The sequence below is a fragment of the Mesoplodon mirus genome (genome assembly GCF_964341445.2).
Source record: "Mesoplodon mirus genome assembly, chromosome: 15".
Classification (NCBI taxonomy): Eukaryota; Metazoa; Chordata; class Mammalia; order Artiodactyla; family Ziphiidae; genus Mesoplodon; species Mesoplodon mirus.
In genome coordinates, this window is record NC_138991.1 from 20,740,428 (window position 1) to 20,758,993 (window position 18,566).

The 18,566-nt window shown below is 46.9% G+C and overlaps 1 protein-coding gene across 4 annotated transcripts in view; it reads right to left on the reverse strand.

The window, feature by feature from the left end:
• Positions 1–4,583: 4,583 nt before the first annotated feature.
• Positions 4,584–18,566, reverse strand: part of DHX35 (DEAH-box helicase 35) — a 74,881-nt gene continuing 60,898 nt past the window's right edge. For 2 of the 4 annotated variants that reach the window (XM_082645400.1, XM_082645399.1), the window contains exons 19-22: positions 15,936–16,017; positions 13,591–13,662; positions 12,296–12,407; positions 4,584–6,581 (exon numbers count right to left, since the gene is read on the reverse strand). In XM_082645400.1, coding sequence (XP_082501526.1) covers positions 6,462–6,581; positions 12,296–12,407; positions 13,591–13,662; positions 15,936–16,017 — 386 coding nt within the window. In that variant the 3' untranslated portion in view covers positions 4,584–6,461. The other 2 variants (XM_082645401.1, XR_014296105.1) reach the window with 2 other exon arrangements.

Here is an 18,566-nt window from a genome sequence, read left to right on the forward strand (position 1 = left end):
GATAGTGGCAGAAAGCAGACTAGTGATGCTTGAGGCCAGGGGGGTGGGGGTGGGGAATTATCTAGAAAAGATCAGGGGGGAAGTCTTTGGATAGAAGTGTTTATACTTGCTTTTGGTGGTCATTTGGGGTTTGTATATTTGTCAAATCTCATTGAACTATCCAAATAAAATGAGTGTCTTTATTATATGTAAATTATACTTCAGTAAAAGTTCTTCATTTTTTGTTTTTTGGGTTTTTTTTTAATTTTTTAACTTTTTTCATGGAAGTATAGTTGATTTACAATGTGTTAATTTCTGCTGTACAGCAGTGACTCAGTTATACAAATACATACATTCTTTTTAATATTCTTTTCCATTATGGTTTATCCCAGGATATTGAATATAGTTCCCTGTGCTATACAGTAGGACCTTGTTGTTTATCCCTTCTATATGTAATAGTTGTTTATTCTATATGTAATAGTTTGCATCTACAAACTCCCAATCCATCCCTCCGCCCCCTTGGCAACCACAACTCTGTTCTCTGTGTCTGGGTCTGTTTCTGTTTCGTAGGTAGGTTCATTTGTGCCATATTTTAGATTCCACATATAAGTGATATCACATGGTATTTGACTTTCTCTGTCTGACTTACTTCACCTAGAATGATAATCCTTAGTTGCATCCATGTCACTGCAAATGGTGTTGTTTCGTTCTTTTCTACGGCTGAGTTGTTTTCTGTTTTTAATCCAGGTCTTCTGACTCAGATTTCAGTCCACTTGCCCCCCACCACTCAGGAGACATCCAGTCGTGCTATCACACATATGTGTTGTCGTGGCCTACAAGAGTTATTCATGGGTGTCAGAATGGCATCTGGGCACAAACCAGGAGAGCAGTCAGCAGAGAGTCAGGATGAAAGCAGGACCCTCTCATCTTAATTCTGGTTGGAACAGACTAATCAATTGGCAAAGATCAAATGTCAAAATTTTACACCATCTGTGTCCCCTCAGAACTGGGCCAGGCATTGTCATAGTTCAGGATGGCTGACCTTGGTTTATAAAGCTGGGAACAGGAAACCTGCCCTGTTTCCTTGGCAGATGGGTTTCCATGACCCAACCCTACCCCCTCACCCCCCACCTCCCCACCCTGCGCCTCCACCCACCCCCGCCCCTTTGCCACCAGGACAGGTAACTGTTCCAGAATCTCAGTAATTGGGATGAGTAACCGTTCTTCCTTCTGAGTCTGCAGCCCAAGTCAGGAACACCCAGGATGGTTGATAACATCCTTTCTCCAAGCAATGAAAAGTTTAGAGTAAGACTTACATTTAATAAGTTCCCTGGTGGCCTCTTCGAATTTGCATGTTGCCTCGTTAACCGGGCCCAGATTTCTCCCCCTACAAGGCAATTCTTAGAAAACCAGGTATTAAACTGCTCATTAAACTGGTTCTAAATGCCCAGCAAGCCAATAACAAGGAGAGAGAGAGCCCCACCTCGGGGCAGCAAACACAGCCAAAGCTCACAAGCTCCTCAGATGATCAAAGCTCATCAAAGGATTTTCAAAGCCTTGGCAGTATCCTGTTATTTTGGCCTCCAGGCTAACTCGGGCAAGAAGGCTCAAGAAGCACAGTGCCAAGAGCTGAAATGGAGGATAACAGTCCCTGTGGGCTGAGAGCATCAATTCCATCTTAAGGATGCTGATCAAAAGGAAGGACTGACAAGGATATAATCTGTCTTGGAAATATGGCTAAGCTTTGCCAGATAAATCCCATGAGCTACCATCCACTCTGGCGTCTGTCTATTCATAAATTTGGGGAGGGTTTTTCCAGTGAATTCATTTGCCTCTCCTGAGAGGGACCACAGGGGCTACATGACTCTCCTTCCTTGGTGGTCATCCAAGGCCCACTGCTGTTGCAGGTTTTCAGATGGCCAGTGAAAACTAACTCCACAGTGGAGGTATGTAGAGTTTTCGTTAAAAGGGTGTCACAACGAGAACAACAGCTGAGTAGGAAATCGCTGTGATGGAGAATGTAAGCATTAAGGCAGGTCATGGTGGTCCTTGGAGCATCACATCCAGGATAGAAGAGGTTCCAGCACAGATCTGAGCTGGAAGGCCAGCAGCAGGCCCACTGAGGTCAACACTGGTAAGGGTGGCCAACCCTGCATACCTGCCATCGGCCTGGGCCCTTGAATAAGAAAGGATACATGTCAGGACTTCCCTGGTGGTGCAGTGGTTAAGAATCCCCCCGCCAATGCAGGGGACACGGGTTCAAGCCCTGGTCTGGGAAGATCCCACATGCCACGGAGCAACTAAGCCCATGCGCCACAACTACTGAGCCTGCGCTCTAGAGCCTGCGAGACACAACTACTGAGCCTGCGTGCCACAACTACTGAAGCCCGCGCGCCTAGAGCCCGTGCTCCGCAACGAGAAGCCACCACAATGAGAAGCCCGCGCACCGCAACAAAGAGCAGCCCCCCTCACCGCAACTAGAGAGAGCCCATGCACAGCAACAAAGACCCAACGCAGTCATAAATAAATGAAAGAGAGAGAGAGAGAGAGAGAGAGAGAGGGAGGGAGGGAGGGAGGGAGGAAGGAAGGAAGGGATGGATACATGGCCTAAAACCCAGGTCTCTTGCAGATGAACACATGAGGTGACTTCTTCCATCCTATCTTGCTTCATTTTGCTTTTCATTTTCTTTTGTCCCCATTCCTCACTCCCATCCTCCCCTCACCCCCCCACAGGCAACCCTTCTAATGTGCCTCTTTTCGTTTGTACAGTTTTTTGCAAACGCTGTATTGTTTCTTGTGTGCATGTATTTTCAGCGTCTGTACATGGTACTACAGCATCTGCTTCTTACTTTCCTCACTCAGCTGCTTTGAAGGTCTGTGCTATATGCTGTCTGTGGCTTGAAACGGCCCCGTATACTCCATGACTCCACGCTGTCATCCACCGAGTTTTCCCGCACGTTCTCCTGGCGGTGGGCATTCCTCCACCCCACCCCACCCCCGCCATCTCCACCGCTACCGCCCTCCCACCACAACCGCCCTGGGCGAGTGTCCTTACACACGTCTCCTCATGGACCCAGGTGAGGATTCTGTTGGGAACATTTACCCAGACATGGGATTTCTGGATTGGGGGACAGGCACACACTTCATTTGATGAGTTGTGCCAGATGGTTCTCCATCGGTCCTCACATCCCTGCCAACACCTGGCATTACCCACCTTTGCAAGTTTTGCTAAACTGATGGGTGCAAAGTGATATTGGATTGTTGCTTTAGTTTTGTGTTTCTCTGATGATTAATTTGAACAGCTTTTCATAGGCTTGGTAGACTTTGGGGTCCGCTTCTATAAATTGTTCATTCCCTTTTGCCCATTTTTTCCTGTTGGGTTGTCTTTTTCTCATTGTATATTCCTTGTACATTCTTGACAGTGAATCTTTTGCTGGTTTCAACCATTGCAAACATCCTCTCTCCCACTCTCACACCTACTGTTAGGCCTTTTGCCAACCACAGACACAAATTAAGCAAACTAAGATATAAAGGAAGAAAGTAACTGAAGTAAAATGAAATGGGAAGTAAATTGTTAAGGTGAGTTTAAAACTAATAAGTTAAAATGAAAAAACTGAAAATAGTTGAAGAAAATATTTACAGAACAAAAACAAAAAAGTGAATGAGATTTTTTAACCTAAAAGTACAAAATAAAACTGAGAAACAAATAAGTAGAGTGTAAAGACCAAGAAGTTAAAACAAATGTGAAGAAAAATGCTTTTTAAAACACTATAAACATGAAGCAAATCACATACATCTATATTCTTTTTTAAACTTCATGGCAAAAAGGGAAATAATGCAGAAGCCAGAGAAATAAAGGTTAAAGGGACAAAGCATACGCACACATGAAAACAAAAAATAAAGAGCTAAGAGTAAACACAGTCAGGGCAGGTACTAAGAAAACCCGACTATACTTCAGAACTAAAAACAAAGCAAGTGGAAATGGCGAGAAAAAGGCTCAAAGGAACCAACTGAAGGCAGACTGGTAATTCCTTACCAGCCAAGTCCTGCCACTGGAGGCCCTGGGGTCCAGGTGCAGTGGGCCAAAAGCAGGGTCCTGGGCTGCCTTTGGATCATGTAATGGTTCTCCCCATCAGTCTGGGGCCAGGGAAAATCCTGGCCAGGACCTTTGTATTCAAAGCCACTGCCTAGACCATGGTCCATGGACAAGCCGTGGGCAGCAGCCCGTGCTGTGCCTCCGCCTGGCTATGGAGATTCTGGGGCATTCTCCCCAGCGAGCCCCTCACCACCACACCAACTGCTTCGTGAATCTCCCAGCCTCTCTGGCTCACTCCCTGCCTTCAGCTGAGCCCACAAGTGAGGCTGAGGCCACACATGTCATAGGGCCAGGGAAAATGATGCCCTGCAATCTCTTTGGCAGGCAAGAAGACAGCCTGTTTGAACAAGTTCAATACCACCCAAGAACACAGAAGGCAACATCTCTGTGATTCACCAGAGGTGCCAGAACATCCCCCTGGCTTGCCAGACAGAGCAGTGGCCATGAGGATCCAGGGACAAGCCCTCTCCAGGACACCTCCACCTAGACTAGCTACTCGCCCCGAAGTGGCCGGCTTGAGTATGAAATGATTTGATTGGCTATTTCCAGTTCCAATGACAGGAAAAAACAGATTAAACAGATAGGAAATCCAGAGTTCCATCATCCTGTTTCAGCACAAGTTGCAAGGCTGAGGAAACATCCAGGTGATTCATTGGAGAATGGAAAGTATCTGATCTTATCTAAAGGTGAAGTAAGGGATCTGCGGGCTGGGGCTGCTGCCTTGAATCCTTCCAATTATGTAAAGACAGGCAGTCCTCCTGCTGCTCCAGAAGTTCACCTGCAAAATTCAGTTGCTTGGCAAGGCAGCCCATTTCCCCAGAGCTATGATGCTTGGTGCTGATGTTGCCAGCTGGCCCACACAGTCCACTTAGCCCACAATCCAGTGGTTCCTGGACTTGGGGATTTCATCAACCAGTTTTTGTTTTTATTTTGAATTGGTTTTTAATTGGGAGACTGAAGTAAGATTGTTGATGTTTTATTTTTCCAAAGAAAACATCTTTTTAAACTACCATCTAATATCACCATCATTTTCTAAAAGAAAGAACATTGTCTAAAAGAAAGAACATTTTGGCACACACACACAAAAAAACTGAAGGATGGGACGATCTTTTATATAGAATAACTTTAAGCTTTACGAAATGCTTATTATTACATTTGTCACTTGGAGAGGGCAGTCGGGAAAACTCACCGTGGGCTGACATTGGTGCCCACCATCACAACCTGCCTGGAGTTGAATTCCAACCCCACTGATCAGAGCTTTAGGGGAACAGGCCAGTGGTCTTGGGGTGGATCCTGGTATAGGTTAGGGTACCACCCGTATAAAAACTGTCACTCAAGTCTGATGCTCCTCCTGTCTGCCCAGCTGGTGGCTCACCTCTCTCCCTGGGTTGATGTCCTCATGACATCTGTCTGTTTTATCAGTGGTTCCCAATCCACCACATGACTAGAATCATCTGGACTGGAGCTTTTCCAACTGCAGACTCCCAGGTCCCACAGAGATCTGGTTCAACAGCTCCAGGATGGGGTCTCTCGGTCATCCGAATTTAGGCACCTCAGACCAGTGCCGCACCACTCAACCCCACGAAATGAGTGACCAGAAGCCGTCAGCACTGCGTCCTGAAAAACAGAGCTGGGAACAGGGCCAAAAGGCAAGGGAACCCAGACTGAATGGAAGCACATGGGCCACCAAGGGAAAACAGCGCTGGTGGCAGGCTGTGCTGATGCCAGAGCGTGGAGCTGGGGGACTGGGGGGACTCTCCACGTTCATTGCCAAAGTGAAAGGCTCAACTGGGAGGGGACAGACAGGGCAGCAGAACATGAGCACGATCTGTACGTTCACAAGGAAAGGGTCTTGCTGTGGGGAAGCTTCTTTTGGATGTTGCCTGGCTTCTACCTTCCGCCGTGGCCTCTGCAATCTCTCAATACTGTCATCCTCGTCCCCTGCCTCCGTGCTGGTCCCCTCACCCAGTCACTCGTCATCAAACGTCTCCACCCCTATCCCTGTGCCATGCACGCAGCCCAGGTGCTCAGCCGGCATCTGATGACTGTACTGAGATGGGCAGGAGCACTGGCTGGACCAGGGGGCTCCTAGTGATGGCTCCATCCAGCCCTCAGGAAGACCAGCTGCAAGAAAGAACCAGCGGAGTGTGAACAAGCACAGAAAGCGCCCATCCCTGCGCCTCCAGGACACCACTCCCCTCCACCGTCTCACCCGAGCAGCTGGCTTCAGGAGGAGGACACCGCAGTACTGTGGAAATTCCACTAACAATATCTGAAAATCCATGTGGGGCTTGAGGGGACTCATTCTTGTCGAATGACTTGGGGACAAAGTCTTGTGAGCTTGCTAGGCCATCGGGCCCTGCTGGCCTCTCTCAGCCAGGCTGGGTCATTGCTCTCTGATGAGGTCACGTGGTCCTGCAGATACGCGTAAAGGCGGCCCCGGGCCAAGGCCGTGATTTCGTGGTTGCAAGCCTCTGACGGTGATGGTTCCTCTCCACACACGAGGCTGCGACGTGAAACAGGGTACAAAGCTCAGAGGCGTGCCCTGGTGTGGGTACAGGGGCACAGATGTGCTTGGGCTCAGGGACGCACAGGCAGAGGCGGCCAGTGACGCCATGCTGGCTCCGGGCTGCACCCAGGACTGTTGTAGTTGATCTCCTGTTTTGATCTGTGGTCTCACCCACTGGAGGATGTGGATTCTGCACCTTTTCCTCCTTCCACCCCAACAGAAGCTCTTTAGGATCAGCCCTGGTCCTAAATTCAGACTTTATAAAAGTATTTCTGACCTTTCTCCACAAGGATCCTGATCGGAAACTGGGAGGAATTAGCACTTCCTTGGGACTTCATCTAAACAACATCCCATGTTTGTTCTAACAAGCTCTGGAGGGCATTTGGTCACATGATCTTGCTTTATGGGGCTTCCTGTGGCCATGTGACCCCCCAAAGCTGCTGTGTGCCAAGCATCTGGTTTCTTAGCTAATGTCAAGCCCTCTCTGGGAAGAATTAATTGGACCATCTTAAAATACAGACCACGAGAACCATGGATGGGAGGCAATACACTTACTTTAAGTATAAAGGTTTACTATTATTAACAAGTTATCACTATTATTTACATGTTTATAAAACAGAAATAAAAATGACATACACATTTGGTGCCAAAAGTGGCTCATCCAAACTAACATCAGTACAAAAATAAACTTTCGAGCTACGTGTTTTTAAAATAAATGTCACTGAAACAGTAAGGGGAAAACAATCTGTATCAGTCATGGGTTGAAATGCAAACATCATCACAGCAAAGCAGCCCGGGGGACAATGACACCAGTGCCTGCTGGAAGAGCCCCTACCCCGGTCTGGCATTCTCGCAAGAACCCAAGGAAACAAAAGGCAAACGTACAAGTTATGTTCCTGAGCTACAGAAGCTTAGAGCCTCTAAACTGTTGTGAATTTCTGCTACAGAGGATCCGGGATGGGGTTTGAGCTGATGAGCTTTCACTAATGGCATCAGGACATGGTACCGTGCACGGAGGGGAAACTAAGCCCGCTTGTGAAGCAGAGAAACCCTGTGTTAACAAAGCACAGCACACATGGGTCCTCTCTGTCAATCGCCAAGCCTCGCAAGTCTCCTGACCGCTGACAAGTAGTGACACGGGCAGAGGGAAAACAGAAGCTGCTTGGTTTGGGGGCCCCTGTGCCCACCAGACACGCCCCTGGGTGATTCTGACAGAAATCCACCATGTTTCCAGGGTCTCAGGCCTCCATAGATACACGCTTGTTCACACCTGGCCGCGGATCTCAGTGGTCAACGGAGCCGGGACCCCAGCAGGGAAAGCAAAGCCAGCTCAGCAAACCCTCTGCCCGCCTCCACGTGGTGCTTCAGCCTGCGGCAGCCCGCTTTCCTCCTCGTTCCCCACAAAGCTGGGCCAGGACTGCGTGCCTGGTGGCAGTGGCACGCTGGGCCAGGGAGGGTGCTGGGTGAGCAAAGAGCGCGGGCCTTCCAGCCCCCGAGAGGCAGGATGCCCTCCCAGGCACAAACTCCTCTGGGATCCCAGTGAGGAATGCAGATGCTGAGGGGTGGGAAGGGGCTGTGAACGGGCTGCAGCCCACTTAAGAGCCGATGAAGGGTCCACAGGAGCCGACACCAGCTCTCCAACCCTGGGGCGGGGGGCGGCAGAGTGGAGGAGAGGGCACCAAGCAGCCCCTGCAGCGGCAGCCCAGCTCTGCTTACTGGTCCTGGACCTTGGCCCTCTTGGCTTTTAGGGACAGGTGCTACAAGAGAAGAGAAAACGTTATCGCTGGGGTTGGTCAGACAAAGGAAACAGACTTCAACGTGGTCCCCACGGAAGTGACCATATCAAAGCTTCCATCTGGCCCACAGCTTCTCAGTAAATGCCCTGCCCCTCAGGCAATAGACGAAAAAAGCCCAAGTGACCAAAAAAGGAAACCGGCCTTCGATAAGCCACACAGCCCGAGGTCAGGCCACCCTGGCTCAACCTGGGCCCCCGGGGCTCTGCGGGCAGCTGTCAGTGAGACGCGGCTCTCCCTCCACCCCAGGCCCCCCAGCCAGCACTGCAGCCCAATATCCGTGCTACTCTGGGGCCTGGGCTTGGGCCACAGATCACCTCGCGTTTCCTAGAATTTCTTGAGAATGGTCAAGGGGAGGTCTTCTCCCCTTAGGAACAAAGATGTCAGCCAACTAAAGTCAGGTACCTGAGCTCAAGGCCCTACTCTCATAGAGCCCTGCGCAAGAGTGGGGAAGACACATAGGAAAAGGACACTTCCTGGTGACACGTTTTTCTTTTAGAAATGTCACTCTCTACCAGTATAAATAACCCAGGAAGCATAACATTATAATCATGGGCATCAGATAATAGGACTGGGGGAGACAAGTATTCTTTACACTCTAAAGTAAAGCCAAAAGCGCTAGAAATCCTAAAATATGCATTTGAGGCAGGGAGTATAAACGGAAGATTTCAATAAAGGTCCTCTGAGATACCAACTGAGGTATCCCTGATACCCCCTTAATAATCATAAACCAACAACCAGGAGATATCCCAGATGTGCTCCCCTAACATGCAGCAGGATCTTCACATGAGGAATCCCCAACCCGCCGACTGCCAGCAGAGCAGGACCGCCAACCCCAGCACACTCCGCGCTCAAACCCCATTTCTTAGTGCAACTAAAATGGCCTCAAGACACCCATCCCCCTCGCCGACAGAGAACTGCAGGCCCTGAAAGAATGCAGGTGCAAAAGAAGATGAAGCACCCCACCAAGCACGACAGAATGGGTGGCCGAGTGAATGGGACACAGGTAAACGAGCTGCAAGAAGCCACACTTTCTAACCGCTAATGCCCAAGAAAGAACCAGTATGGATTCTTGCAAAGGCCCTGGTGAAGAGGGATTTCCCTAGATTCCAAAGGTATCTCAGAATCAGGAGAAAAAATGTAAGGACTTGAAAGGCAAATCTCTGAACAGGTCCCCCTGTCCTTCCCCTCTCCGGCTGTGGGTCTTCCTGAATTTCTCCAACTTCCCTCCTCTGTGCACTTCACCTGACGTGACCCCTCCCACTAATGGTAGACACCCACAGCCTTGGCTTGGGAATGGGGGGTGAGGTCATCATGCCTGTGGGACCATTTCTGGTGCTCATTTCTGAGGAGAATGTTGAGTATAAACAAAGCTGACTCTGGACCATTTCAGGCCTCTTTACAGGGTGAGGGCAACACTCTGAAAAACAGTGGTAATGGAAAGTCCCCAAAGATGCCAGGAACAGAGCCGGGGAGGACCTGTGGGCTGTGCATGGTTGCGAGGTGCTACACTGCTCAATGGAGGACCATCCACCATACACGGGCAGCCACTGGAGAGCAGCAGGGCTCTTGGAGAAATCAATCCATTTTGGACAAGTTAATAGCAGAAGTGCCTTTGGACTGTTTAGTTAGGGAGGGACCAAGTTTCTTGGGGTGTGGGAAGGGTTGGGGCCCTCGCCTGTAAAATGAGGTCGTCGACCTAGGTGATTTCTGAGGTCCCGGCCTCTCTAAAAATACTCTGATCACAGGCAGTCATCAGAGTGGAGTGGAAGAGCTGAAAAACAGGCGTTTGGAGAAAAAAGACAAAGTTGGCATTGGCATTTTCTCCAAAATTCTGGGGCAATCTGCTCTTTAACTTTGTGTTCGACCGAAACTGTCATTTTGACTCCGCTTCTAGGTTAATTCTGTTCTCCAAGAGTCTAACTGAACCCGAGGCCACTTCAGAATCACCCTTCTCTAGGTGCCTGATTCCTGCTACTCTAACAAGCACCCTCACGGTGCACCCTTCTCCCTAACCTCTCGTCTGCATTTCTAATGGCTGCTCTTGGACTTCTGAAGTCTGCTGCTTTCCACCTGAGTGGTTTGTTGGAAAAAGATTTTCTGTCACTTCAGGTTTATTCTTATCAGCCCAGTGCAGCAGAGACAACACACCGTGTTTTTCTCAGTCCCTGCAGTTGATCTCATTTCTAGCTGAAATATCTGGATGAGGATACGTGAAGGATGATGCAGGCTTGAAAGGTTTTTCTGTCATATTGTTTAAGATTTCAATATCATACGGTTTGAAAAGGACAATTTCCCTTAACATTGCTGGAGGGAGAGGGATGTGAAGATCCTTCCATTTATAGGATCACAACTCCCATGTTTTGAAGCGTTGAGCAAGTGAAATAAACAAGCGAGGCAGGACCTGGAGAGAGTCACTCACCCACCGCAGGCAGCCAGCCATTCCTCAGCCCCTGCTGATTGCTCCCAGGCAGTAACTCAGGCTCAGAAACTCAGCAAAGTGAACATTTCTTTCAAGAGAATCTTGAAATCCATATTTAACGTGAAATCTCCCAATTTTAAAATATACCAATCAAGCCAAATTTTGGTGTGAAAACACGGTAGTCTCGTTACAGCCTTGATGGAAGTAACAGGTTGTGGTTTCCCTTCTGTGGTAAACAATGGAGAAACTGGACAAAATATCTGAAGCAATCATTTTCAGGCACTGGGTAACAGCACAGGGCTGTAATCCTTGAGAGGAAGGAAACACTCGAGGTGAGCTTTATAGTCATCCCAGGTCTCTGCATGGCCCTCCAAACCTTGTCATAGGGAAGTGAACCCTAAAGAGAGAACAGTGTAGCTGGGCAGAGGGAACACAGATCAGAGTTCAGAGCTGCTGAGCCAGCTGGAATCTGCAGGACAAGGCATCAGAAAGGAGGAGTTCCGGAACCCTACATAGAGCTACCACCCTTAAGTCTTTGGCTGAAAGCTAAGCTACACATGTGAAGGCCAAGGTTCCGTAAGGCTGGCAGAGACTAGTTACTGGGGAGTTGTGACCTGATATGGAGATTTGGAGGTTTGTACAGTGCTGGAGACACTGGAGCTCTGACCAGCCAGAGTGCAAAGGCATCAATGAATATCCTAGGCATTCAGTTGAGGCATCAAAAAGCCCATGTCTTAGGAGTAGGGCTACTCTAGACCTGCCTGAAAAAGACTAAAATCGGGCCTTGGTGGAATTAAACTGATCTGCCAGTACTGTCTACTAGGAAAAACCTCAATATTCTATAAATACAACAAAACCAACTTTTCACAACAAAGCACCTATAATGTCCAGCATACAACAACAAATTACTAGACAAGAGAAGCAGGAAAATGTGACCCATAATGAGGTAGAAAAACAGTCTAAAAGCACAATAGATCAGAGATGACAAAGATGCTGAATTAATGTGCATGTCTGCCGTGGAAGAAGAGCATATACCATATACACAGCGATGTCGAAGTTCAGCATCTCCCACCATGTGTTTAAACCGCCTCGGGTTTAAGCTTGCACATGTGTTTACCATCTGGGCGAGGCAATCCTCATCAGAAAATATTTGTGCTGCTTCCTGTGAACACAGTCCAGTGTGACAGAACTTCTTTGGAAAAGGTTTAGAAGAGCAGAGGGGCAGAGAAAGAGCTGAAGATACATTCTCTTTTTCCGTCGTGTAAGTTGGAGGGACTTATGTTTAAATGCACTTCACCATGAGCAATGGTATGGTGCTTTCACCCAGAACAGTCTGGGACCATGCATGGTAATGGTCTTTCACCCTATGTACCATTGTGGGGTGGGGGGAGGGGACAGCAAGTTTAGGACATTAAACTGGAAAATAAATGTGTATTTAAAAATACAAAGAGGCAGGTAACAGGTGGTTCTGGGGGACAGGCTAGGATCATTCCTACCGTTCCTTGTTGATAAAAGTGAGGAGCCAGCTCCAATAACCAAGCAGATTCGATGGCGGTCACATCTCTCATGTAATACTTGGAGGTTTGGATAACTTCATTGTAGATAACCCTGAAACAAGAAGAAAACATGAGCTAATTTCCTATATCTTATGATGAGAGTCAGAACCACAACGATTAGAGATGACTAGTTTTTTCCCCTTTACCATTAACGTGTTTCTATCTATTCTGTGCGCCAGGCACTACACTAAACAAATGCATTCATGCTGCTCACTTAAGCCTCATGACCTGAGTGGTGGGTACCAGTGTGTCCATTTTACAGAGAAGACTCTAAGTCCTACGTGATTTCCAGGACAACTCAGTTATCAGCACAGGACCCTCTGGATCCTTATGCTTTTATTTACAGAACTCTGAACAGAGCCTAATGTATTAGAAAATGCTGAAACAGAAGCAAAGGCTCACTGATTCTGAAAGGAGCTGGGAATTAACTGTAAAGAGACACAAGGGAACTTTCTAGAGAGATGAAAATATTCTATATCTTACTAGGAGTACGGGTTACATGGGGAACACAGTTGTCAATACTCTTCCAATCTATATAAATTATACTTCTATTAAAAAAGGCTTGCCTGAGGCTGAGGTAACAGACACCAAAGAGCCAAGAAGGTAATTTAAATCCCCAGATTTTAGGAGTGCATATATTAATATAGATATCAGTTTCCAGGGACTTCCCTGGCGGTCCAGTAGTTAAAGACTCCGCACTTCCACTGCAGGGGGCATGGGTTCAATCCCTGGTCGGGGAACTAAGATCCCGCGTGCCATGCCATATGGCCAAAAAAAAAAAAAAAAAGATATCAGTTTCCAGAGCAAGTATTATCTCCTCCCTGAAGCAGCCAGCCCTAACTCGCTGGCACATGAAGTGCCAACCTCAGCCACCTATCTAATACACCCCTCTATCAAAGCCTTTCTCCCCAGGTACTGGAACCCATCTGTGTCTGTCAGGCTGTGGGCTGGGACCTGAACTCCTCTCTGCACAACTGTGCCCAGCGCAAGGACAGAGCTCCTAGTCCGTGGGTGAACGTGAACGTTTGCTGAGTGGGTCAGTGAGCAGAGGAATAAGACCACTGGCTTAAAGGGACCCTTGATAGAGCAGAAATTCTACAGCCGATCACAGTAGAACAAAGTCAGCAAACGTGTACTGGGCGCCTGTACTCCAGGCGCTGGGGACCCAGAGACGAACAAGAACTAGGCCTTGCCTTCAACACGCTTACGAGACAGAGGAGCAGGAGGGGGCTTACCAGCGGGGCGGCTTCTCTGCGTAGAGGACCGATGCAGGGTGGATGTGCAATTCATGATCGTCACGGATGGTCCTTGGGAAGCAGAACAATTTTGTCTCAAGTACATTTTAAACACTTACAGCAAGACCTCCCCACAGACGCGTTTAACGTCATCAAAAATGCGTGCAGGTTGTACTTCACACAAACAAAACTATTCTCTCCATCTTCTCTTGTGCCCTTTATGATCCCTCCCCCACTGTCACTCTAGAAATCAAGAATAAATCACTCAAAAAAGGGAGAAGAAAAGCAACACATGGACATTCAAAAAAATAACCGAGAAATACACTGCTCTGCCTATGTTTATGTTTATCTTCTGTAGGTTCTCTTTCAAAAATTTCCTTGAGGACAGAAATAATATATACGATTACGTCTATAAACTTTTCTATTAAACAAGGTTAAATAGTAAAGATAAATAGTAAAGACTGTCTAATGGGGGAGACTATAATAGGAGGAAAAAAAGAAAGCTCAATATTGGACTATCCACTTCTCTGAGATAATATTTCAAATTCCAACTCAGACTTGATTCAATTTAATTCAAAAAAATATTTACCACGCACACAACTATTGGTAAGATGAGCTCACAAGAGAACCTTAATGGATTAGGATGCTGCTGCCCAAACCATAATTACAGAGCGCTTCTGTGGGTGCCAGGGAACTATGTGTCAGGCAAGTGCCTCAAGGCCATGACCCAGCTCATCTCTGGCGCTGAAATAAAGCCAGCGCCTGGGGTCCTGGCTGTCCTATCAGATGACTGTCACTGAACTTTGTCTCAAAGGGACCAACCACCACAAAGCCTATTATGTAGCCTGTATTTTTGTTGAGGACACTGGTGAAAGAATTCTGTAAATGCTAGTAGAAATTGCTAATTAATACTCTTGAGGAGAGCGGGGCAATCAAATGACAACAAAATAACGGCACTCACTGGAGAAGATCACAGGCCTCTCCAGAGCTGCCTCAAACAGGGACCACTCATCGTTGGGAGGGGGAGCTCATACAATGGGCAACAGAATCATGATACTGATAGGCTAGACTACTTGGCCTGGAGTAACAAACAGAACACACTAGAGACAAATGTAAAGTGCTACACTGAGGATCAAACAGTCAGCTACTAGGATGCTAGATGGAGGAGACCGAGCTGCCAAAAAAACCAAAGAAGCCCGGGCTTCCCTGGTGGCGCAGTGGTTGAGAGTCCGCCTGCCGATGCAGGAGACACGGGTTCGTGCCCCAGTCCGGGAAGATCCACATGCCTCGGAGCGGCTGGGCCCGTGAGCCATGGCCGCTGAGCCTGTGCGTCCGGAGCCTGTGCTCCGCAACGGGAGAGGCCACAACAGTGAGAGGCCCGCATACCGCAAAAAAAAAAAAAAAAGACAAAGAAGCCCAATGCAACACTGGGCTCATTAACAAAGCCCAGTGTCCGGGACAGGACATCATGGTGACTGCAGGATCACAGGACTGTCATATGTTCTGAGAGGAAAAAGCTAATGACAATATATGGAGGAGATCCAAAGACAAGCTGGGGAGAAAGCCTTTTGACTGCTCACTTGTTAAAGAAGAGATCGTCATGATCACTGCGCTTTAAACCGGCTACAATGAAGTTATGAGACTAAAACGAGCTCAGAAAAGACAGACTAAAAATAACAATTCAAAGAAATGGAATGATTCAGTTAGAGAAAAGAGGCCTAAACTATGTGTTAGCTTTTACCACATTTGAATATACTAGAGGTTATCGGAGGGCATCAATGCTCAGTGATTTTTCTATGCCTAGAAAATGGAACTGGAAGAGACAGGCTGAAGTCTGTAGCAGTGGGAGGGGTGGCCAGCACATGAAGAAACACTTGCCAACATTCAAATGTGGCCACTATGTATCTGGGTGGCTGCAGTTCTGCAGATCTCTAAAAACATCAGGAACTGCCCAAGGGCAAAAGCAACTTCTCTAGGAAAGATCTTTAACGGTTCCCTCTGGTCCTATTATTCTCTGAAAGATCATCTTTAACAGTCCCTCTGGTCCTATTATTCTCTGATTAGAATGGAAATATTACCAGCTTCCAGACTTGTAACTGTCATCCTCCTACACCACGGAGATGGGCTGAGTATTTGAGAATCATTTCCATAAAGTTAAGACATTTCACTTAAAGCTATACAGCTAACCTCAATGCATCTTTAGAAAGAGGCATGATACAAATAAAGAAAAATGATTTAATTTCTCTACTTTCCCTGCATGTCACCTTGCTATGGGGTTTGGATTATTTTTAAGATTTCAATGCCTTAAGTGACTTCACAAATGACTTCACAAAATATCATGTTACCTATAAGCTCCAGTAGAATGAAACCTCGCGGCATTTGCAAAAAATCCGGAAACAATGCACCTCAGAACCGGATCTGGATCACCTACACAAGGTAGCAAAAGAGAGTGATGGATGAGACTTCTTCTGCCCTATGCTCTGTGTGCTCAGGCCTGTGCCGTGAGGCCCATCCCAGGCTGCTTCGAGCTACCTCACAACCATCTCCTGGACGGGTCCCAGCCCCACGCTTCCCAGTGCTGGACACCTGCCCTGGCACCATCTATGGAGGTCCCCACCCTCCCACAATGGCCACTGAGGGAAATACGCTGGACTGTTCCCTTAACCTGGGGCCCCCAACCCCTCCCCGGGCCACAGACGACAAGACCAAGGCTGAGCACCAGAACCTACAGAACACTCCACAGGCTGGCCAGTGACCTCGGAACGCCCTTTTAGGACAGCAGTTTGCAGGAATGATGTTCCTTCCGTAAGACACAACCTGGGACACTGACACTACAATATTATTTCTGTGATTATAGCTACAGTTTGTAATTCTTCAAAATTTTCAAACATCTCATTTTAATTGGTGGCTGTGTTGCTACAGTAAACATCTTCCAAGGATAAAGCCGGCCCATTTATTAGATGATTTCCACAGGATATATCCAAATTATTGTGCAAAACGATAATGTCATCTATATGGCTTATGATATATATTTCATCAATTCTAAGACCCACTCTTTTTTACACTTTAACTCTCTGAAATCAGGACAGCAATTGTATTGTAATTGGCAGCATTTTTTCTCTCTTAATGATACATAAAATAATGGTGTGTCTTACAAATGATGGTGTCTTGGATCCAATAAAATATAGTACGTTGGTAAATAGGTTCCCAAAAGGTGGTATAATTTACAAAGCCATCAACAATGTATGAGAATGTCGGTTTCACTGCATTCTTACCAGCAGTGTTCTAGCAAAAAGGTACCCCTTCTTTTATTGTACATTTATTTGATTACTGTCTACATTTCTTCTTTTGTGAATTTTCCATTCCATTCCTTTGCCCATTTATCAACTTGGAAGCTAGTGGGTTTTTTTTTTTTTTTCTTAATATGTTAAACAGGGAATTCCCTGGCGGTCCAGTGGTTAGGACTCTGTGCTTTCACTGCCAAGGGTGCGGGTTCGATCCCTGGTTGGGGAAACTAAGATCCCGCAAGCCATGCAGCACGGCCAAAAAAAAAAAAAAAAAAGCTAGAACATTATTAAAAGATATGTTAAATAAACTCATTCTGTCATAAAGTTTTTAACTTTTTATCTCATATCTGCTGAAAATATTTTTCACTGTTTGCTTTCTTTAACATCTAGAAGTTTTAAATTTGCATGTAATTTATTGAATTTCCATGATTTTCTCTATTGCTCTTCAGCACAGAACTGATAAATCTCAAATCTACATTTCTAACCACAATTTGATCCTAGATTCAGTCCCTCCTCTCCAATTGCCCAAAAGGAATTTCTATGTAGAACGTGCATTGTTATCAGGACGATATCACTTCCAAGGGATAAAAATGGGCTCCTGAGGGGAGGGTAGTAGGGAATCTTAGATATTACAATGATTGTGGCCCTCCAGAGCTCAACCTTACCTTACAAAATCTTATTCCTTAGTATTTAATTTCTCTCTTTAGGAAGAGTTGAAATTCAATGTAACTTTTCTCCTGGGTGAGGGGTTCAATAGGGACAGAGTAAAGGGACAAAGGAGGTGATTAAATAGTTAATCCTACTAGGGGATTGTAAGTAGAGAAAAAGTATGGGAGACCCCTGTAAGTTAAAGATCACTCAAGAAAGCAAGTTTGCTTAACCACAAAACCAAGCCGGCTTGCTTAGCAACAAAACCGTGCAACAGAAGCATGAGGCATGCCCTAAAACAGTAAAACAATGGTGGAAGGAGACCCACATCCCGCCCAGAGAGCTCAGTACGTTACTGAGTCCTAGGACATGCTTCTCTGCGCACACTAAAAACAAAAATGTAAGGACAGGTGACATTATACTGAAACCTGAGATGATTTACCCTATTTTAGTATACGTTACCGCCTTTTTGCTCATTTCCACTGCGCCATGACAGTCCCAGTTCCGCCATGTAGGGACAAGAACACTCCCCTGCCCGACGTGGAGGAGGAGCTGGTGATGGAAGCCTGACGTCTACTCGAGAATGAGGAAGAAGGTGGTCTCCTCCCCCTCCCCACTTTTCCTTTGATTATAAAACTGTAGCCCACTAAGTTCTCAGCGTGGCAGCCTCTCGCCCGCCTGCCTGTAAGCCTCACAAGCGTCCTACTCTAATAAATCACTTCTTATCATGTTGCCTCTCACTGAATTCTTTCTGCGCTGAGACATAAAGAACTGGAGCTCCTCAGAGCCCCTCAAGACACATTTCTGCTGTTTCAGGTGGACAATGAAAAACAGGTTAAGAAACAAAGATGCAGATGCATGTTGTCCTCTATCTGCTGGGCGACAGGTGCTTGACCGGCTTCTCCCCAGTGAGTTGCCCCTGTGAGCTTCCTGTTTCTATTGATGACACCAACTTTACCCTATCACCCAGGTTTCAACTCTTCCCTCTCCTGTGAGCTTGGTCATTCATCAATACTCTGTGAGCATCTTATATGCTCCTCT